Source organism: Macrobrachium rosenbergii, chromosome 47 (genome assembly GCF_040412425.1).
Source record: "Macrobrachium rosenbergii isolate ZJJX-2024 chromosome 47, ASM4041242v1, whole genome shotgun sequence".
NCBI classification, from domain to species: domain Eukaryota; kingdom Metazoa; phylum Arthropoda; class Malacostraca; order Decapoda; family Palaemonidae; genus Macrobrachium; species Macrobrachium rosenbergii.
Window position 1 is genome coordinate 96,663 of NC_089787.1, and position 23,774 is coordinate 120,436.

Here is a 23,774-nt window from a genome sequence, read left to right on the forward strand (position 1 = left end):
AATGAACACCATATTCTTTGGAAGCTTGAATCTTAAGTCAATGGCCCCAGGGAGCTTGTTCCATATGAATAGGGTTCATCTTCTGAATAATAATAATAATAATAATAATAATAATAATAATAATAATAATAATAATAATAATAATAATAATAATAATAATAATAATAATAATAATAATAATTATAATAATAATATAATAATAATAATCTTTCAAAACACAGATAAAAATTAGTGCAAACTGGTTGCTTACAACTCTCTGCATTCCACAGAGAAATAAGAGGATCAGAAAACAAATCAGTTTCAACAACTTTGTCTTCAACTTCGGCAATAACCAAGTCCCCGCCCCAGCCCCCACAACCCCCTCCCCCCAAAAAAAACTAATGGTTTTCACAATATCAAAAGTAGGGTTAACGGCGATTGAAAACCCTATACACTGGCAGAAGAGTAGTCAGGTCCCTGTGCCTATAATGCACCTTATGCAGGGGGTAATCCTCAGACCTAGGAAATTTAAGGTGCAAGTTGCATCACGTAGATGCAGATCTCACGTCAGATAATGCTTACTCGTGGTGGGCGGTGGTGGTGTCGATTGCTCCTTATGCAATGATCTTTCGCCTAAAATAGTTGGCCGGTAAGCTACGTTCCTTCGCCTAAAATAGTTACTTTTCTTTGAACAGGGCCTGTTAGGTCGCCATATCCAAATTCCTACGATGACAAACTACTGCTGAAACTTGGACCGTTTGGTAAGCGTGTTCCTCGACTATAATGGCTGATTGCACCTTATGCAACGTGGGTGGTGGGATCACCATAATCCTATGGATATAATAGGTGGTTGTACCATATTAATACTTTGACAAATGAGTATTATTATTATTATTATTATTATTATTATTATTATTATTATTATTATTATTATTATTATTATTATTATTACTACTACTGGCGATTTTGGGTGGTGTACAAGGAAAGAGATATAATGTAAATAAATTTTTTAGATTTATTTTCTATACAATTAAACTTCTGAAGCTGGGGGAGGGGAGGGGGTTGCTCTTCCTATTGGATGAGAGTGGAATGACTCATCTGGGAGAGTCTGGCTGACCGACGTGGTTGCTGATTGGTTGGTGCCAGATCCCATGAGTTTTGGTCGTAAAGCGCTGCCTAAAGCAGCAGGCGGCTGAATCGCTGTCCCAGGTAAGGGCATAGTCTAAGGAAGAGAAGGTCTATTCACGCGCAGGGAGGCGGAGCTACACCTGCGTCACGTGGCGAGCTGGGTAGAGAAAGACTCAGAAGGGAATGTTTATTAACCAAAAGACTTTAATTTTAATAATAGGATTTACCCAATATTTTTGCAAAAATGTGATTAAGCAAAATGCAATAATTTAATTGTTTTTCTAAGGTAATGGAAGGGCAATAAAAGATTTATTTCATTCCTAGAATATTGAACTTACAATAACATAATTAAGAAACAACTCCCAGTTGGTAGAGACGTAATTTCCTGTAATATTTACGACTGATATTTAGTATAAAAGAAACACTAAAAGCTATAACTGGGGACTTGCGTTCAACTGAAAACAATTTATCATTACCTGAATGGTTAGGCCTAATCTTATGGTTGGTGGCATCCGGTCAACAGCAATTATATTATTTACGGGGCAAAGAACAATGGAAATATTGCCGAGGTATTATTAAAAGATTAAGTAGGTCAACCATTTACTCTCCAAAGGAGACTTTGGCATTTTAATTTCCTGACCTAAAGTTCATAATTGGTGGTATCTGGTCAACTGCAGTTATATTTGCTGGCAGAGAAACAGACGAAATATTGCTCAGGTCTCTACTATGAAAGATTAATTAGGTGAAAAATTTATTCGCCAAAGGAAATTTTGGTATTTCAATTCCCTGGCCAAAAGTCCATTATTGGTGGTATGTGGTCAACTTAAATTATGCTATTTACTGGGCAAAGAAATAAGAAACTTTCCGCAGGTATTGCAAAAAATCAACTAGGTCAGCAATTTATTCACCAAATGAGACATTGGTATTTTGATTCCCCGACCCAAAGTTCTAGTCTAGGAATTATCTTTTAAGCTTGAAAACAGGAAAATTTCGTAAACCGCATAGATGATGATTGTTAGCTTATAGGAAATGAGCTGCAATGTTCAGAAGTTTAATTGTATAGAAAATAAATCTAAAAAATTTATTTACATTACATCTTCTCTTTCCCTGTGCACCACCCAAAATCTAAAGTGAAAATCGTGACATCAAACCATTTGCAACATTTGATTATCAATAATAATAGTAAGCATAGTAAATATTAAAGTGACAAATATATGCCATACTGTAAATATATTACCTATATAAACTGATTTATTATGAACAGTTAACTTTATTCAGATAGAATACCACTACATGTACTCTCTCCTTGCATAGCACGGAAAATCCTAATAGGGGATCGTGGCATCTAATCATTTGTAATATTCAGTTATAAATGGTAATAGAAAACATCGTAACTATTAAGTAGCAAATATTTGTCACATTGTAATATTAACAATATAAACATTCATTAAGAACCATCGACTTCACTTCAAAAGAATACCAAGTTCTAAACTTGTCCTCTGATGTTGAGAGATATACTGTTGGTATTGCATCAATCTGTAATTGTACAGTCGGCCAAAGAAAAAATGGCGCAGTTTCTTTATTCATCGTTTGTTATGGAAATATTGCCATATGCAGGTGCCATATTATTTGCTTTTCAATCGTGACAGCCTCAGAAGCAATTGGAATTTGACTTTGCTTCTGCTCGAGTCTTGACGATGACCCAACGTATCGTACAGTACTGGTGTGTCGTCGTTCGTCACCTACAGCCGATAAATAATAATGAAGCCTGTCAATATTCTTTAATAGCAAAGTGTAATTCAACTAATTTTGTCCTTTGAACAATGAAATAATTGGCATGGCACTTTTAGTTGGCCTAAATTTGACTTCCGATTCTGACACCTACAGTAGGTCTATTTTCAGCAGTATCTCTCTCGGATGCGTCATGTGAATGAATGTTTAAATCGACAATATCTATATTAACATGCTTTATTTGATTATTCCCGTTATTCTTTTTTACTGACAAAATTCTCCTTTGTTCTTATCCTTTCCATTAGTGCTTAACATAATTTACTCAGACCTACTAAGCATTTCAACGCCCGTGTCTTATCGTATTATTGTAATTACATCTAAACTACATTGCTGATTGACATGGCATTGTAAAACAGTTCGTTTTAGACCTTACCCTATTTAGGATAAATACAATAAGGTATGTACTCCCTCTCGTTGATGAAATTTATATCGATACATCATTAGAATAAGCTGGGTGAAGGTATAGTCATTAATATGACAATAGCAACTCAGCCGCTAAGACGGCTCAGGTGTGAAGTGTGGATCATGACGTATGACCTTTACCCCACCTCCCATTCATGGATGACCCTGTGCGTACACTAAAATATATTGATACTCGATGGGATTTAAGGATACTGAGCCTATGCTGTTTAACCTGAATGAATTTATATCTGGTCTTAGTAAGTTGAGATTATATCCTAAGATAATCAATTCAAAGAAATTATCAATTTGTCACCTAAAAATGAACACTGATTAGTCTATGAGCAAGGGTGTCAAGTCAGATTCGGGACCTTTGACAGGAAGCAACGTTAGCCGGAGCATTGTGTTTTGCTGTATTCGTATTCACCTGAATATAATAGCATTTACAATATGGCCAACATAATGAGCAATTGTCCGCAAGGTTGCCGTAATATGCTCATATTGCGACTCTTCAACGTCTTTAAGAAGGAGCAAGAAAACAATCGTTTGAGGATTAGCCTGAATAGGTAGGTATCTCCTGTCTTTTGTGTTTCCCACCCTGTAATGGAGTTGCCAAGAGGCAAAAATTATATTTAGCTTAAAATAAAATAAGGTTTTCTGAAAATTTCAGATTCCTTTTCATTGTGTTTACAAGAATGTCTAGCACAAAATCAAGCAGATGCCACATTAGCACTCTTGCGTATTCTTAATTACTGGGGAACGTCCTCTTAGATAATTTATACTTTGTTATTTTTCCTTCCATCCTTAAAACGGTGTATCGGACAAGCAAAGGCATCAACACCGAAGTTGTCCAGAGAATAAATTCTTCAGCGGCGCACTTTAGACACAAAAATGGATCTATAAGGTCTGGACAATTAATATGCTACATGATCACCACTGTGGTGTCAAAAAACGGCATTATCCGAAGATTTTATCGAAGAAACAATGGAATTGAGTGACCTGAGCAAAAATATAATCATTGAACATATCTAGCGAAATTTAGATACAGTCTTGATGCCTGTGAAAAATTCATTTTGAAGTTGGTATAAATATTGTTTTAAAATTAATATATATATATATATATATATATATATCCTGGCGCCGAATTGGTATATATATATAAAATATATTGATATATATTTATATATAGCCTATGCTGTTTAAGAATATATATCTATATATAGATTATATCCCTAAAGCAATCAATAAAGATATATCAATTTGTCACCTGAACACTATATTATATAGCATATATAGATATATATATATTATATGTATTCGTATACCTGAATATAATAGCATTTATATGGCCAACATATATATATCGTATATATATATATATATATATATATATATATAACATATGATATATATATATTTCCCACCCTGTATATAAATATATTTAGCTAAAATAAATATTTTCTATATATATATATTGTGTTTATATATAAAATCATATATATATATATATATATATAGATATATATATATATATCCTTAAAACGGTATATATATTGTCCAGAAATAAATTCTGCAAAGCGCACTTATATATATCTATAAGGTCTGGACAATATATATATATGATAGAAAAATATATATCCGAATATTTATATATAACTATATATATATTCATTGCATATATATATATATATATATATAAATTCATTTATATTGGTATATATAATTTATATATACACATATATATATATATATATATATATATATATATATATATATATATATATATATATATATATATATATATATATTCATTATTTTTCTTGCATTATGTGAATAGCCCCTTGAAAAAGAGGGAAAAATTATTGTTGCTACCAACAAACTGTCCTGTGAAGTTTTTAATTCGCTATTTAAATTACTTGCCCTCAAGGGGAGAGGGGAGGGGGTGTAATTTTTTTTCTTTTTTTATTTTGTATAAGATGTCAAATTATTAACATTTAGTTAATCGAACGTCTGGCAATGCAGTTTTTAGAGAGTACATTAACAAAACAGGCTGAAATGATTACTGAGTTGCAAGTATACTGTTAGGGAAGTTTGCGTCTTTATTCTTGGTATGACCCAAAAGTAATGGGACCCCTTTTGTTAGCAAAAGTGCTCACGAACCTTTGGAAAGGACCATAGTTGCCAGATTTTCATCCATAAATTATCGTACATCAGCCTCAAAATTATCGTATTTTCCTGATTATTATCGTACACACCTTGAAACTGGTCGGTTTTAGGTATTTTCTCTTAAAATGGGTTTAAATTAGGGTAATTTATGCTTTTTATTGCATAGTTACAATTTCCAAAATTATCGTACATGACAGAAAATGTCAGCATTTTTATCATCTAAGACCTCAATTATCGTACAGGTAAGATAATTATTGTACGAATGGCAATGCTGGATCATAGGGGTAATAAGGTTTCGTTCCGAAGCAGAGAGGGATATGCTAAATGTCGTTACCTAATCCAAACGGTGCAACCATTTTTAATGCTGTATGATCAGTTTTATGACAATCCATGGCGTTGCGTTGCAATTAAGAAAACAAAAGCTATGTCGTCTTATTTTATCCATACTCATCAAAATCGATAAAAAGAACACCTGTATTGGCCCAATCTAAAGCAACCCTACCCCACTACAACGTCACTCTCATCCCACCCCACCCCACGATCGTGCCCCACCCTATCCCATAGGGCTGTTTGATTGGCCGCCTGTTTATCAGCTAATGAACGGGGACCGGCTGGGTAACTTTTTTCTTTAGTGACAGGAATTTGATTGATTACCTATTTGATAGGTGCAATAATGGCCATCTGCTGTGGAAATGCGTTTTGTTCATTGAATTTTAGTTTAGCGATGCCATAGTTTTTTCCCCAAAAATGGCCATTTTCAAACTCTATCTTCTTTTTTGCTATTTACTGTGATTTCATGAAATGTACATGAGAAATAGGTTTGGTTCAGAGCTACAATAATCTGATTTGACTTTTAGAGAATAGTTATCATTTTCCGAGTTATGGGGTTTTTTCCTGTTTCCCACTTTTTCTTTAAGTGGAAAAAGTGGGAAATAAAGGAAAAGAACTCATAACTGAAAAAAAATAACTATTCCTAAAAAGTCAGATTAAATTCTTGTAACTCTGAACCTATTGTATTACACAAATAGATTTCATGAACTCACAGTAAATAGCAAAACAGAAGAGTTTGAAAATGGCAATTTTTCTTGGAAAAAATTATGGCATCGCAAAACCAAAATTCGCTGAACAAAAATTTCTTCCACAGCAGATGGCCACTATCTGTTATCAAATAGGCTATGAATCCTATTCCTGCCGTAAAAAAAAATAATAAAAAAATTTTACCCAGCCGGTCCCCTCAAGGAAAGGATTCTCATAATGGAATGAAAGGACACTGCAATATACTAAGACTGTCAATTATATGCCTTGAACCTTCAGAGATCCATCAAGAGTAAACTTGATTAAAATGGTTGTTTTTATTATTGCAGACCATACGACCGTGTTGCTGAGGTATTCAATATGTCAACCAATTCCGTTTGTAGGATGATCAACCGCCACACAAGGTCACGCCCAGTTGTAGGGCAACAAGTACCACCACCAACCCCAATGCTATCATCAACCCAGCTGGCATCACCAACTCTGCTGCCATCATCAACCCAGCTGCCACCACCGACTCCACTGCCATCATCAACCCAGCTGCCAACACCAACTCCACTGCCATCATCAACCCAGCTGCCACCACCGACTCCACTGCCATCATCAACCCAGCTGCCAACACCAACTCCACCGCCATCATCAATCCAGCTATCACTATCAACTACACTGCCATCATCATCCCTGCTACCACCACCGACTCCACTGCCATCATCATCCCAGCTGCCATCATCAGTGCTAACACCTCCATCAAAATCAGTACAAATGTCTACCACACAGTCACCAGAAACCGTGCCATTAATTCAACAGATGAACGTATACGATGAGTTCACTATTGGTAATATTCGCAGATTTGTACACCAGAAGTTTTCAGCCAAGCAAAATTTCACAATTTCAACTCTAACAAAAGATCTAAAGAAGGAGGGAATAATACCACAAAAAACTTCAGAAACTTCTTTATGGCGAATACTTCATAAGATGGGATTCCGCTATAAGACAGCTCAGCGGAAAATTGATGCAAGAAGAGAGTCTTTAGATATACAGTAGTCTGCAAAAGAATCCGTGCTCTCAGGTCTCTCAGACAGTTCCGCGAAGAAGGAAGGGAGGTGGTATATGTAGACGAAACTTGGTTTACAACAAGGATGAGTCACAACAAAGAGTGGGTGGACTCCACTCAGCCATTCACTAGTGCCACCTATAGCCGTCAGGTACCACCAGGTGAAGGTGAACGTTTTGTCGTGGTAGCAGCCGGTACCAGCAACGGTTTTGTTAATGAGGCCTTTTTATGTTATGCCGCCAGGAACAGCAGTGGAGACTATCATGGTGAAATGAATGCCCAACTGTTCCTCAGATGGCTCACTATGCAATTGCTGTCTTCACTAGAAGAACCATCAGTCCTCGTCATCGATAATGCGCCATACCACAGTCAACTTACAGAGGGGACGCATTGTCCAAATACTGCCACCAAAAGAGATGACCTGATAAGATGGTTAGAGCGGCACAATATCCCTTACCCACCATACGCCAAGCGACCTGAGCTGTTGTCATTATGCAAGGAGAACAGACCACCTCCCCAGTACACTGTTGATAACACCATTCGTGAGTGGGGACATGAGGTAGTCCGGTTACCACCAGCACATCCAGAGCTTAATGCAATTGAGCAAGTATGGGGTGTCATGAAAAGATATGCACGCTCTTCCCTACACCGCTTTACCCGAGCAGATATTATGGCGCGGTTAGAGGAGGCAAAATTGTGTGCAACGAAAGAAGTGTGGGCTGGTGCCATTAAGCGTTCTGAAGCATTTGAAAGGGAATATTGGTTAGCAGACAATGTCCACGACATCATGGATCCTGTAATCATAACCCTTTCCAGTGAGGATGAAGAGCATGATTTCATTTTAGATGATGCTGATTTGTAAAATTAAAGGGTTGAGAAAATGTATGTCTGTGTTCCTTTTATTTTCTACCTTTGGTCTTTGGACATATTCGTTGTAACAATTAAAATACACTGCATTATTATTTATAATGATATGAAATAAAATAATTTCCCTTCATATACTATGAACATCCCACCACCCCTATCCATTCAGTCGACCTCATTATGACTACTATAATTTGATCACACACATTTACTTCACATGTGAAAGGGGGATGCATATATAAGTTAAGCCATACTTGATGCAGCATATATACATATATACACTATATATATATATATATATATATATATATATATATATATATATATATATATATATATATATATATATATATATATATATATATATATATATATATATATATATATATATATATATATATATATATATATATATATATATATATATATATATATATATATATATATATATATATATATATATATATATATATATATATATATATATATATATATATATATATATATATATATATATATATATATATATATATATATATATATATATATATATATATATATATATATATAATATTATGAAGCTTCAACAAAACGAGAGAATACATTCCAAAAAGCTCGGCAACAGTACGCCCCAAAGCTAATGGTTCTGGGAAGATAAGAATAAGCTGAATCTAAAAAAAAGCTCGGCAACAGTACGCCAATGAAACAAAGTCAGTATTATTTATCCCAGTAATATCATAACTACCTTCAAACGACAAATACATATAATTTAGTTTTGAAATAGGTCCATCAATATTGCAAATATTCAAAGGAAAATCAGTTAATTACTCAAGGGCAAAAAACTCAACTGAATTCAAGTTTTAGAATTATTCCTACGAAACCAAACATCAGTGTTCTTTCAACCTTACCACAGACCAACAAGCTTGCCAACCTATTTTACTACACGTTAGTAGTCGTTCATGAATGGGAGGGTGTGGCAAAGGAAGAAGTCATACGTCACGATTGCATACAACTGGAACCGCCTCTAGTGGCTGAGTTGCCCATTGTCATATTAATGACTATGCCTTCACTCAGGTTTTTTTAATAATGTATCGATATAAATTTCATCAACGAGAGAGGAGTACATACCTTATTGTATTTTCCTAAATAGGGGAAGGTCTAAAAGAACTGTTTTACAATGCCATGTCAATCAGCAATGTAGTTTAGATGTAATTACAATAATACGATAAGACACGGGCGTTGAAATGCTTAGTAGGTATCTCATGTCAAAAAGCAACATAAGAAATCAGACGAAAACAATTTAGTCTTTCTTCAATCTAATTCCTTGCATGTCATCCTGTTTCATTCGCACAAGGTGGAAAACTGTGGGAGTCAAAGCTGAAGAATACATTAGGACAAAAGAATTACTTTCATAAAAGCATTCTTGGGTTAATCTTGATGTAGATATTTATTTCTCCGAAACAGAAATTAATTAGAATCAGTTTCACACGTATGCCTAGACCTACTGCCATGAGCATATTATTCATAGCTGAAAGGTTAGAAAATATGAAAGGTAATTTTCTCATTTAAGGCTATTTCCGTTAAGTAGGAATTCAGTCCTAACATAGGCCTATAAGTATGTATAGATTCACATGAATAAGAAAATGTTAGAGAAGTAAATGAGCCAAAATGAAGTTAAATACAAAATAACACTGTTAAACTAGGGAGAATAAAATTATAAAATTGGTCACATTATGTGAAAAGGCAGCATAACTCATTAAAACTTTGTATAGGATCCTCGTGCATCTAGCACGCATCTTATCCTATTTGACATTGATGCAACAAGGACTTCGCAAGTCTTTGCTGCTCCCCTCTTTGGCCCTAAGTTTTCCCAAATATCTATTGCATGCTTTATAAAGTTCTCTTTGGTGTAAGCACGATTAACACCCTATTGTTGGGTCATGTAGGCCCATAAGTTTTCTACTGGGCTCAGATCTGCAGACTTGGCAGGCCAGTCAGTTCGAACCACGTCTGGATTCTGCTGGAACCATTGCTTTACAACCTCTGCACTGTGGACCGCAAAATCGTCTATGGCGATATATACTGGTGTTCAGAAACGGTCATCGATGGCAATTAGCCATCCCGGTCCACTGGCAGCCATCCATCCCCATAACCCAGCTGATGTTCTGCCACTACGCCTTGAAGGAGCGACGTCATTTTCAGCATATCTCTCCACAGAAAACATTATTTCAAATGACAGACAATTCAATAGAGAGTAGTTAGTCATAAAAAAAAGAGAGAACAGTAGGCCTACAACTTTAAAGACATATTTTCTTCCATTTTTATATATGTTACAAGATAGACCTATCTTATGAATTATACTCTATAAATGAAAATTATAATGTTTCCTAATAGCCTATAGGCACGAATTGAAACTATATCTCAAGACAACTATATGAAGATAAATGTGCAGTATAATCCCCATTAAACAGATAATTCCTGTATGAACAGTCAAATACATATAGTTATTGATAATTTCTCAGCTTTAGTTTTTATATATAACGTAATGCACTCAAGTATATATCACATATCAGTTTACAATAGGAATAAACAGGTCCCATCCTTTTTTCTTTATGCTGTTGCGTCAGCAACGGTTTCCTTGCCTGAATCCTGTGATGCATTCCTGCCCCATGCAACCAATTCCGCACGGTCTGCACACGTATTTGCAGTCCAAGCTGCTGTTTCACAGCAACTGCTGTCATCTGGGGCTGTTCTTTGACAGCTGCAACTATCATATCGTCTAGCTCTTTTCTGGGGCTTCGAGGAGTTCCACTCTAGGCCTATTTTTCACACTTATATATATATATATATATATATATATATATATATATATATATATATATATATATATATATATATATATATATATATATATATATATATATATATATATATATATATATATATATATATATATATATATATATATATATATTTATATTTATATTTATCTTTGATAGCATTTTGTGAGTTTCCATTGTTTTCTGTAAAATTTAACAAATGAAATCGTTCAACTACTATCAACTTTATATTGAAATGATGATATAAGGATTATGTTTATGCGATACTGCTAGTGATAGCTGTCTCCTATTGTTGCCGAAACGTGCAAATGTGGCCTCTTCCGGTGTGGAAGTTTTGATGCAGAACTGGGGTCTTCATATTACGGCCTGCCACACCAAGTGTGGAGAAAAAGTTCATACTCTTTTTAGGGGTTTATTGTGGCCAGATATCATTAGTTTCTTATATTTTATGATTCATTGTCCTATATTCTCGGCCACTCGTATATCTTTTCATATAAAAATGACTGAATAAAAAGCCACCAAAGAGTGGCTGTTTGTGCCGAATCATGAAGCAGCAGAAGTTGATCGAGCCAGGAATGTCTGATGACTGACACGTCGAATGCAGACGACATCAGAGTGACAGCAGCTTTAGGGATCCGTCTAATTATGGTAGCTTAACTTTATTTAAAATTGTTTTAGAAATATAAAAAATTATTGTGATTAACTTAAGGGAAGTTACAGGAAATGATCTTTAGACTATGAAGGAAAGCTATGGGTTAAATGACTTTAAACTTTAGGCTACCATAGAAGTCAGTGCTGTGGAAATGTGGCAGAACTGTATTATGGCAGTGGTCATGATGCGACATTTTTTATCACTTCGTTTCGTTCACGTGAATTTTGTTATATGGAAAACAGTTTTACGTAATAATATAACATGATGTTCTAAAGATTACAGTGACTGTTTTTAACGCCATTACATAAGATTTATTCCATCTTCGAACAGAAAAATATATTAATCAGGCATGAATCGTGCGTCAGGCAGGTGATCGAAAAATTATGAAACTCTGCCAATTCTAATTTGGCCGACTGTACAATATGTCTTGCTATTGAGATTCCAAGTAATTCATATATAAGGTTCCTTGCATAATCAGTTGATTTAGAATGCAAACTACAAACCCTCGAAGAATCTGCATTAAATTTGTCTTTTCTCTTGCACAGATGAATCCATTTCTTGCGGATTTTTTCATTTTTTAGGAAATTTATGAAAAGTAAGATCAGTATTTAGATCTGAACTGGAGTTACATCCATAGTGCACAAATGTTCGGCATAGTTCTGCAATGGCGATGACCAAAAAACTAGTGAATACACAATGCAAAATTATGACCGCATTTACACCTCCTTTCTGCTATACCCCCTTTGTCCTGGCTGACAGGTAAATAAACCATCCGCTCGCCCCGTGACGTCATGCGCGACGTTGGTCGAATTTGGGGTCAATTGTGAAAAGACCTCTTTCTTAGACCATGCCCAGGGGCGTTCCTTGCCGTTCTCCCGACGGTGGAAGGGAGAAGAAGGGTCTCCTGGGTTATGTTTAGCGATGGTTTCTATCGGGGGATGGCAAGGGCCTCCATATATCGGAGGCGGTGATGGTCGCTGTCGCCGCTTAGGATTCTTGCGCTCCTTACGATCTGCTTTCGTTCGGGGCACTGCCGTGTTCTCTCGTGCAATGGATGGTCTACCGCCCCTTCGCGTAGGTGAGCGGCCATCCTCTTAGAGAGTCGAGTCGTAGTCATGCTGATGTACGAATGGCAGTGTCCATTCTCAGGGCTCGACATTTGGTAAACAATCCTCTCCTTCTCCTCCTCATGGGATCGTCGCTAGCGACGCGGCTGTTCCTCATGAGGTACTGGGTAGTCTTCCAATCCTTGTAGTAGATCTGACGGTTGACTTTTTCGTCTTCATCGGTGGGTTTTACATGGGGACCAATGATGTTCTTCAGGGATGCCTCGTCTTGTACTCAGTTTTCATGTAGCCCTTGTAGAACAGTGACGAGAAATGCTGTCGACAGGTGGTATCGTCAGGAGAACCACGACCCCCGCCAGAATGAGAGGACCATTAGACTGATCTACAAGGGCTACATGAACACCGATTACAAGAAAGACGAGGCATCCCTGAAGAACACCAGCAGGCCCCATGTAAAACTCACCAATGAAGAATCGCCAAAAATTTTTGTAAGCCCTCTTACGGGTATAAATATGGCATATTATTATTATTATTATTATTATTATTATTATTATTATTATTATTATTATTATTATTATTATTATTATTATTATTATTAAACAAAATATGGATAACAACGGGTGAAGATAATGATCATAAGAAAATAATACGAGAAGTGCCAACAGTATTGAAAAAGGATATTTTAAGGAAATATTTAGAGGAAAGTTTTCATCCTGAGAGCCTTGTTTTAATTAGCAAATTTTCAGGGATTAATTGATGCTGAAATCGCTACTGAACAATTTGTTTGCTTTCCTACACTTTCTCCTAATTAGCAAATTCACTGTTGAGTTAATACTCATACATTTTTTTTCCTATTCTCCCTGATGTTTGCATGCTAATATAAAAAATACATAGTTGATTTCTCGTGGAAATATGATCCCCTTTTTAATATTGAAGTAAAATAACTTTTTCTGCCTAAACAGAATTCTCGTTCATCCCTGAGAGGCTCTACGATAGTTTTCGTTGTATATTTATGTTTTTCAAATAACTTTATTTGGCCGCATGTAGTTTGACCCAGGAGTTATGTAAGAGAAACACACACCTGAAATTATAACTAAAAGTAATTAGTTGGGAAAGATACCTCTCACAATCAGTGAAATTTATTATGATCATTATTTTTTTCTTATTACCCCTAATGCTGAACCTGACATCCAGCTGTGGAAGAGATCGAGAGAGTGAGACCAAAATGGAAACTCTTGTTTCTTAGAAAACTAATTTTGTATATATGTGTGCCTTTGGAATGTTAGATTGAAATTGGAAAATATACCGAATGTAGTGAACGGTGTATTCTAGGAGAGAAGCATAAACGGAAAATGTCTTATATTCTGCTTCGGTTTTTTCTTTAGCTACTGTAAATTAACACAAATACTTTAGGTTAAGTCCACTTCATGCGGGAAGGAAATGCATTCGATATTTTCTTTAAAACATAACTTCTTTGAAGTATTATTAAACTGAATATTACTGAACTACTATGTTTCATTCGTTCCAGGAAATCAGATTATTTGAAATCTTTATTCATTTCCTAAAAGCTTTACTCCGACTTCGGCCATGACGAAAAAGGCTGGAAACAGGAGGATAAAAAGCAGATTCCAGGAAAGTGTCCCCATTTACCCTCCCTCCTCAATCATACTCGATGCAAACCATAACCATTGTCACCATCTATAGATTCTCTATCAATCTCTTGCTTAGGTTAAGAACCCTTTAAGAATTTAGGTCTCAGAATTCCTATACTGGACTACGCCAGCCTTGCTATCTGGGGTGTTAAAGGTGTAGTGGCAGGGAAGCCTGAGAGGGCTCGTATTTTTTACAGGTTCCACAATTCGGTTCAAAATCTTAAAAATGATGTCAATCGGATGACGTTAGGGGAGCATATATTTTTTTTTACCGCTAAAAAATAATTTTGAAAAATAAAGGTATTTTTCATTCTCATTTTGCTTTCCATTGCTAAGAAGATGGTGCTTTAATTTCATTTTACTTATTTTGTGGGAAATGGGACAGCGAAGAGAATCTCCAAGAAATAAAATAATTTTTGTCCATATAAATATTTCTTCTATGTGGGTAATTCAGCAGCGTAGAGGTAAATAACGTCTTGCTCAGATATGCTGTCGAGAAGGACACCTGTGACTCTCCCTCAGCACCGGCGCGGCGGGTACAAAAGTACCCGGGACGAAGGTCCCGCGGTCCTAGCCTCGGGAGAGTACTTCACTTCCCTAGCTCCTGGGCTTGCCATTTTAGCCTTTTTTTATGCCGTCATTTTCAACGGTACGGAATCCCTAGTGCATAGTCAGGTCCACATTACATTGCAAATATGTCTGAGAAATGGACTATTAGTTAAAAAGTAATTAACAACAAATTGTCATTGTTAAAAAGAGTTTTGAAAAATAAGGTTGAGTTTAATGAATAGCCAGAAACTTCATAACGTCATGACTTGCATTTGCATTATATCATGCATGTTGAATTACTATGGTTAAGAAAGTGTCTTTTAGTTATAATTAGTGGAAAAATTAAATAACGTGGTAAATAAATTTTATAATAACATTTAAAGAATATTCACTGAGTGACTATGAAATTTGTATACAAGATGATATTTGGTAAGATATTGTAGTTTCTTTAAACAAATGTTTTAGCTATTTTTCATTATTAGCCAAGTTGCAAACCTAGTTCGAAAAACAGAATGCTACAACCACCGAGGGCCTCAACAGTGAAATTAGGGAAGAACGGATGAAAATATACTGAAGTATATCATGTAAATTGCCTGACTATCAGTTTCATTGACACACATCTATGTAAACTAATTTTTCAGATGTTTAGAGTAAATACACTTAAATATTCGCGAAAGTTTGTAAAGAAACGGAAAAGAACAAAAATGAGATAACGCTTTTTGGAGACAGACTTCCATGACATTTTAAACGCAACTGAATAATATGAACTACAGTCAGAGAGTAAGACTTTAAAAGGAAGTTGCTAGAGTTGGAGGAAAATCCTTATAAATTCCTCTTGTTTTCAAAAAGTTCTCCTATTTTCGGCAATTTATAAGTGGAATTTTTAAAACTAAAATTCTACCTAAAATTTTACCTTTTGTGTGTTGCATATGGTCGCTAACCAGAAATGTAAATGTATTTCTTTTAAAACTGAACAACCTAGTACCTTCCATTAGTTTTACGTTTGAGGAAGAAAACGTGTTTATCGTAATCTTAATGGCTTTGGAACTTTGTTTATATAAAATGTACAGTTGTAAGCTCATATATCAATTGTTATTCAGATTACAGCGATAAAGTAAAGGTGGTTGGTAACAACCATTGGTATTAATTTAATAATATGAAAACCATTAATCTAAATGTTCTGAAGCTTTTGTTTTGTTCTGCAGGCTTCAAAGTCCAAGCTATTGAAACTGTATGTTCCGTGATGCTTGGAACCTGTGAGGCAACACAGGCAGGCATTCCACAAGTCCCCGGCACCCTTATCAGCAAGCTATGCTTTTAGTATTCGGTATCAAATTCAATAAAAAAAAACCGTCTATGGATAAACTAGTAATAAAAAAATGCACGTGTTTTCTTGAAAAATATTGTTCAAAACGTTCATGTGAAAACATCAATGTGTGTTATGGGTTTGTTGCACTTAGCAAAGTGAAACGGATTTAACAGTTTACAAATGAAACACGCGTTCTTTTTGAAAGGCCTTTCGTTTTCATATGAGCACTTTCTGTTTTTATACAGTAAAAACATCCATAATTTGCGTTGTTTTTAAACGAAGAACAGCTTATAAATGACATCAGTCCTAATATATCTACGAATTTTGCATTCATAAACATTTTCTCCCTCCCTGCATGACAAAACAAATGCGTTTACAAAAGCACATGAAAATGGATGTTGTTTCATTAATAAACAAAAGTTGCTTTAGTATGAACATAAATGTTTTAATTACAACGCGCCAAAACGCATAGTGTAACTAAAAACTTTTTCATAACATTTATCAGTAATGTGGATACATTTCTAATCTGTCCCTCCCAAAAAAAGGCGGGGGGGGGTGGGGGTTTACGGCAATTTACGCTACCTTAGCCTTCCTACCTATAACTCCCTTCCTTACATTTCACAAATCTGAAACGTTAGATCATATCGATGACGAAGATTTGCAGTGGATGAAATCAGTTGGAAAATTCACCGTGCAAGTTAAAGAGAAATGGAAACTGATGTCCTAGGCTAACCACTGCATGACATGTGTCACAGTGGCACTGAATTGTGTTCGGTTCTTTAACTAACTGGCCTTCTTAAAAAGGATGACCTTTGTTAGTAGGTGATAACAAGTACAGTCTTTAACAATTTATCTAGGAGTAAATAATTAGGGACAAAATAACATCACTGAGAGTATACAGATGATAATAATGCACACCAAATATGAACAAAAGTTGGCATAGGGGCTGAATCCTGAGCCGGTCATGGCACATCCACCGAAACTGTGGTCCACCCTATGTTGCAGGAGTGGTGCCACGGTCACATAGGAATCCCGGACAACTCGTACCCAGAAACTCGAACTGTAGTGTACTGCACCAAAAGTGGTCACAAGTAAATTGTACATTTCATATAAGTATTTGTTGAATTTTACTTTCTACCCAAGCTACATTTACAAAACCTGAGTTACTTTAACAAAACCTGGGATACATTTACAAAGCCGTAGTTACATTCACAAAACCTGACAGTATTACAGTTGTCATAAGCACCATATTTGTATCGTGAATAGTAATGATGATTCAGTAACTAAACCAAATAAAACATTCACATGTATATGATTTAACAAATACATCACACGCTATTCACATGTAATAAAAAAAATGACCATTACCAAAATAATCTACAGTATAAATATAAATAACCCTTACTAGAGCAAAATACACAACTGTCATAATCAATCTTAATTCGTAGTGTCGGGTCCTCTCATGTCAAGACGTATATATAAAGCAAATACAACACAGGTAACAAAACCACACAGGTAATCCAATTTCCTCAAGTTCTCTTAGCATGGGAACACCCAAGATCACGCAGCGTGGACAGACAATAACACTGACCACTCAGCTTACGAACTTTAAACTTATTCACTTGTTACAACTCTAACTCTGCTCAATTATATAACTGGAACATTACACAAACTAGTTATAATATTGTTCAATGTGACAACATGTAGTATTGCTAGGGTAAGTTAGAGCCGCAGGTATATAAGACTGTCTTACAGGCTCATTGATAAAGGAGTTGCGAATAACACGCAGAGAAAGACTCAGATCACGACTAGTTACAAACCCCTTTGCGACTTTTCCGCCAAAGAAAACTTATGTTACTCTGAATTGTGGGGCTAATAGGGAAATATGTGAGAGAATGGTAACAAATTCAAGCTTTAACCGTTCTGGCATAACGGCCTCGGTTTACACTGTCCCACATCCAATAATATTCAAGTATAATATAATGTGTAGTGACGGGCGTATGGATACCAAAAATCGATACCACTGATACCTGGGATGAGAAAAGGAATCATTGATACCAAAATTTGTCTGTCGTTTCCTAAACATATTTTTTCCTAAATATTGCAGAGCCCTTAGTCGATAACATGGCCCCCTTTGGTGCTGTGGCACACTGGTTGGTAACCACTGCGGTAGACACAGTTTTAAAGACTTCACACGTGTGCTGGCTTGAATTTCATCAATAAGAGTTTGAAACTAGTTTTAGCATCTCAGAATAAATTCACATATAATTACTTTGTTGAATGTGCTTTGCAGAAATAGCAAGACAAAAAAAAAAACTCCCTATTCAATCACTGCAAGAATCTTTTAAAGTCAACATGGTCTTGTTTTACCATACAGTGATCTTTCAAGGAAAACCTCCTGTTTTTTTTAAGAACTTCAGTATCAATAGTATATTTAAATTTCTAAATACTCTGAAAACTATTATGATAGTGAGTTTTCCTGTGGGATTTTGCGCGGTGATATTTACAATGCTTCTTTTATTAACTGCTAGTGTTGTCACTTAGAAAAATCTGACAAGGCGTTTACACCCAGGATTAAACTGCATAAACATAGTGTGAGAGCCGGACAAAATATCGAGTACATTATCTTTTGCATATTAACGACTTTAATCATAGGAAAGACTGGGATCTGGCTAAAGTCCTTGTATATTGCAACAATGTAACTCGGAAAAATGTTGTCAAATTTGCGGAAATAAAATATCATTGTGACCTAATAAATATAAGTCAAGGAATATATAAACTTGCCACCTTTAATGTTAATGGGATTTTCATGCCTTTTATACTGTTAATAGGAATTGTACACTTTTATACTGTTTTTAATTCGTTCCGTTGACTTTAACGATTATTGTTGTATTGTGATTTGCTTTCATGTTTACTTAGTAAATATCCAAACATGATCCGTTTCTGACTGAATTTAAAGGATCAGTCAATAAACAGTAATATTAATAGTTTTCTTTAATCTCTCTCTCTCTCTCTCTCTCTCTCTCTCTCTCTCTCTCTCTGGTTTCAAAAAATCACTTGTCAGGATTATTGGGGAGATACAAGCGTTAATCGTGATGGCAATGAATATTGAGACAAGCGATGAAAATGTATGATGAATTATTGAGGACTGAAATGAACTTCCCTAAGAGACGCAGAATAACCAAGAGAGAGAGAGAGAGAGAGAGAGAGAGAGAGAGAGAGAGAGAGAGAGAGGAGGGAATGCCTTTTCATTTTTACAAAAGCCTTGCACAGGGCAAAATAGACGAGGAAAATAGGAGTAGCTCCCTTGGGACAAGCCCTTTCATCCTTGCCCTCGTTCCAGGAAAGGAGGATTATCTGCAAATGTTTATGACTGTTGGTGTGTAACCCAGAATTACGTTCATTGCAAATATTTACTGTTGCTTCTGTTGCCGTTATTTTTATTTCAAACGTAAAGCTTTATTTGAAAATATAAATGCGTATCTTGACTGAAAATATTCAAAGAAATAATTTTCCTCTATTTAAGGCTAGATAGAAAAGTTATTCGTTTGTCTGTCTTGCTCAAAAGATGAACTGCAGAATTCTATTATACCCTGATCTACGACACGCATAGTTTGCTCTCCGTAACTACAAAAATCTGCAATAATAAAAACGATTAACCTTCTCGTTACCCAGCTTTTGTCAAGTTGTCTCTGCTGGCCCATAGATAAGTAGATTCTGCTGTTAAAAGGCGTCGGTTCTCGTCCTTCTCTAAAGGAACGTGCACATTGTAGACATCTTAGCTAGATTTGCTCTAGCTAGAACTCTCTGAATAGCGTTAACAGCAGTGAGAGTGGTTTAACTAGACTTAATCTCCGATTTCGGTAGAGTTGTTGTAGTCTAGCTAGTGTTGCAGTAGTGGACACGAGGTGGATAGCACCTGCCGAGACTGCTCTAGATCTATTTGTGGAGCGAACTGCTATACAATATGAGTAAAATGACGTCCAATGAAAAACGGAAATGGATTCGTGATGAGAAATGTCATTAATACAGCAATATGAAAGGTTCCCAGAACTCTGGAATGTGTCGTTGATGCAGTACCGCAATAAAGAAAAGAAGGCAATTGCTATACAAGAAATAGCAAAGACATTAATATTCCTGAAGCAGAAATCACTCGAAAGTAGCACAATCTGTGTTGCCAAATGAACAGTGAAATGAGGAAAATAAAAAAAAGGAAAGTGGCGTGGCGACTGATGATGATTGGATGTAATACACCACAAGGAAGCACCAGTGCAAATATGGTAAGTAACACAAACTATATTTTATACTCGTATGAATATATTAATACATAATTATCAAAGGTACAGCCAAAAGCACTTACATATCACATACAGCCTATTTATTGAAATATATTTATATTGCATGAAACCTCACCCTGTGGTGTCATGAAATACCACTTAAACTGTTCGCGAGTGTCTTAGCGACCCTGGCAGAATTTTTAGCTGAATCTAAACGTTGCAAGGAATGCAAAGTGCTGTTAGGCAATCCACCTAGTCTCCCACTTCCTGCTTTACAAAGTCCATCATCTTCCGTATCGAACGTACCAGGGCGAGCATAAACACGGAATGATTGAGACCTTGATGGTAAAAAATTATGTAGAGCACATACTGTGTGCGTAATACAATCTGCTTCACTGTTTCTGGGGCGGCCTCAATCGGCCGTCTTAGATGCGGAATCGAGCAGATATCGGGCCGAATGCGTTTTCCACTCTGGATAATCTGTAGCTAAAAATGCGATTTACAGCAGGTTGATCTGTGAAAGGAAAAGGTTTCAGTAGGTATGATTTCAATGCAAACGCATCGTCAGCAACAACAATGAAAGGTACAGACAGGGTCATCATTATCCGTACAGTAAAATTGCAGTAAAAGGCAACACGGCCAAATGGCAAGGAAATACACTTTTCTACTGTAGGTCATCTTGATGTGTTTCGCACAAATTTCACATTAAAATTTGTCGGAAATTGATAGTTTCTTAGAAATACCTGAATTATTTTTCCCATTTAACACTTTTAGGGGTTAAGATATTGGCGGTGCATGTGTTTGTTGTCGGCCAAATGGAATGTCCCTTCGCCGTCTTTAGTACTGGCCCGGGGAGGGGGTGTACCCATACATTAACAAGTTATTGCACTTGCCGGACGGGATATGAACATTATTTTTTCGTCCTTTGGTCATGCATAAGTTAGGGGCTGTGACTTTGGTAGTCGAGTGACAAGTTAGGGTTAGGGGCTGTGACCTGGGTACTTCTGTGAGAGGTTATGTTAGGTTGTGTGGGTTTCATTGATAAGGAAAGATGTTATTCTGATTGATTTTGATATGTTAAGCACGAATTTCACCTTGAATTTCGTCGGAAATTGATGGTTTTTGGTCCACTTATGTACATGGAGTTAGCTCCAAAACAGTTAATTTCCGACGAAATTGAAGGTGAAATTCGTACTAAACACATCAAAAGCAGTCAGAAAAACATATTTCTTTGTCATTATGGAATGTTGCCTCTTACTGCAATAATACTATCCGGACAACCCAGCTGTCGTCCAACGGGTGCATTCAAATGATTGCCCTCTAAAGTTCTTGATAATGAGCAGTTTGTAAATACTCCTCCGTCAGATATTCGCCCATTGCAACCAACGTCAGTGTATAGGAATTTATAATTTGCATCAACCAGTACCAGTATCACAATGCTGTTGGTACCCTTGTAATTGAAATATAAGCTTCCGCTGTTTGATGGCGGCTTCATGACGACGCGACGTGTTTGCCATCAAGTGCTCCTATGCAATTAGGAAACTGCCATTTTAGTTCAAATTCCTTAGGCACTTCGTACCATTCTTCATTCGACTTCGGAATCTGCATAAACATAAACATTTGTATAGTTTAGGAATTTATGATTTTTAAAAACTTTAGATTTTAATAATATATTCTCAAGGAACTTATTTCATTACTCATTAATTGTCATATGCTTTTGCACACTGTTTCTGTTTTCGTTTTTCAGATCTATTATCTTCAGCAAACATAGTTAACGAAGACATCACACAACCTTCACAGCATTGTCAGGATGTCGTCACGACATCTACTTCTGGAACCGAACACAACAACAACAGCAAAAATGTTCTAGTAAAACTAAAGAAGAAAGCTGAAGAAATGGAAGAAGAGGCTGCATTGAAAAAAGCAATTGATGTACTGAATCAGCCACAGGCTGACTACTCAGTGTTTGGAGACTGTTGCCTCTGAATTACGCCAGTGACGTTTTGATGAAAATAGGAAAAACCTGAAACGCACCATTATGAAAGCTATTATTGAAATGGGAGAAATAGAAGACCTACAATATTCATCATCATCTACATCAATCCCTATTGCCCCATGTTCATTTAATGAATCTCACAGTAATGCTGGTGATAATGTCCACCATGGAACAACTACCCAAAGTTATGACAGTAATATTGGCTTGCAATATTTTGCCGATTTATAATTATTTCTTACCTGAAGATAATCTTCTTTCAGAGCTTCGTATAGCGCCTTGCAAACGTCGGGTATTATCTTCGAGATAGTGGCGACTGTTGTGCGGAAAAGGTACATGATTGAGTGGTAACTGTCCCCTGTAAAAATTATTACAGGTCAGATAAATTCACGTTGGGCATTATTTACTATAGTATTTCCTTCATTTCATGTACATGAATGCTTTGTAATAAATGCACACACATATATTCAAGGGTATTATTCATTCATAGTACTTACCAGTTGCTAAAAATCGAAGTGCAAGTGTTAGCCTTTCTGGAGGGGTTATTGCTTTTCTGAGATGAGTATCTTGTCTTTTCATTTTAGGGGTAACTTTTTCCAGCAGATATTCGTAATCTTCAGAACACATACGTAGAAAGTTTTTATAGGATATTCGATCTTCATCAACCAATTCTCTTAAAAGTTTGGCATGTGTTCCCACTTCATTTCGCCTGGCTATCGATTTTCTGACCCACACACTTCTCTCTCTCTCTCTCTCTCTCTTTTTCTTCAACACTTGCATGACCAATGTCGCAGCTGCAGGAACTAGGCGCTTGGGCCCTGACCGTGACATCTCACCACTGAGTCTCTCAAGTCTGACTGAGACTTCCTGGTCAAACACACTCCAGTGTACACTAACGATAGAGTAGTCTGGCTAGATTTAATCGAAGCTCTAGGGAGAGCAAATTATGGTGTAGTGTTACATGCACTTTAATGTAGTTGCATTAGAGGAGGCCAGGTCTAGAGATTTTAGTCTACAGTGTA

At 36.0% G+C, this 23,774-nt stretch overlaps 1 protein-coding gene and 1 pseudogene across 1 annotated transcript; both read left to right on the forward strand.

The window, feature by feature from the left end:
* Positions 1-6,254: 6,254 nt before the first annotated feature.
* Positions 6,255-8,444, forward strand: LOC136830924 (uncharacterized). Its single transcript, XM_067090894.1, is given in 2 exon segments — positions 6,255-7,530; positions 7,533-8,444. Coding segments are annotated over 2 exon segments (1,551 nt in total). The 5' UTR covers positions 6,255-6,858; the 3' UTR covers positions 8,412-8,444.
* A 12,014-nt stretch (positions 8,445-20,458) lies between these two features.
* LOC136830526 (uncharacterized) lies at positions 20,459-22,983 on the forward strand (annotated as a pseudogene).
* The last annotated feature ends 791 nt before the right edge of the window (positions 22,984-23,774 follow it).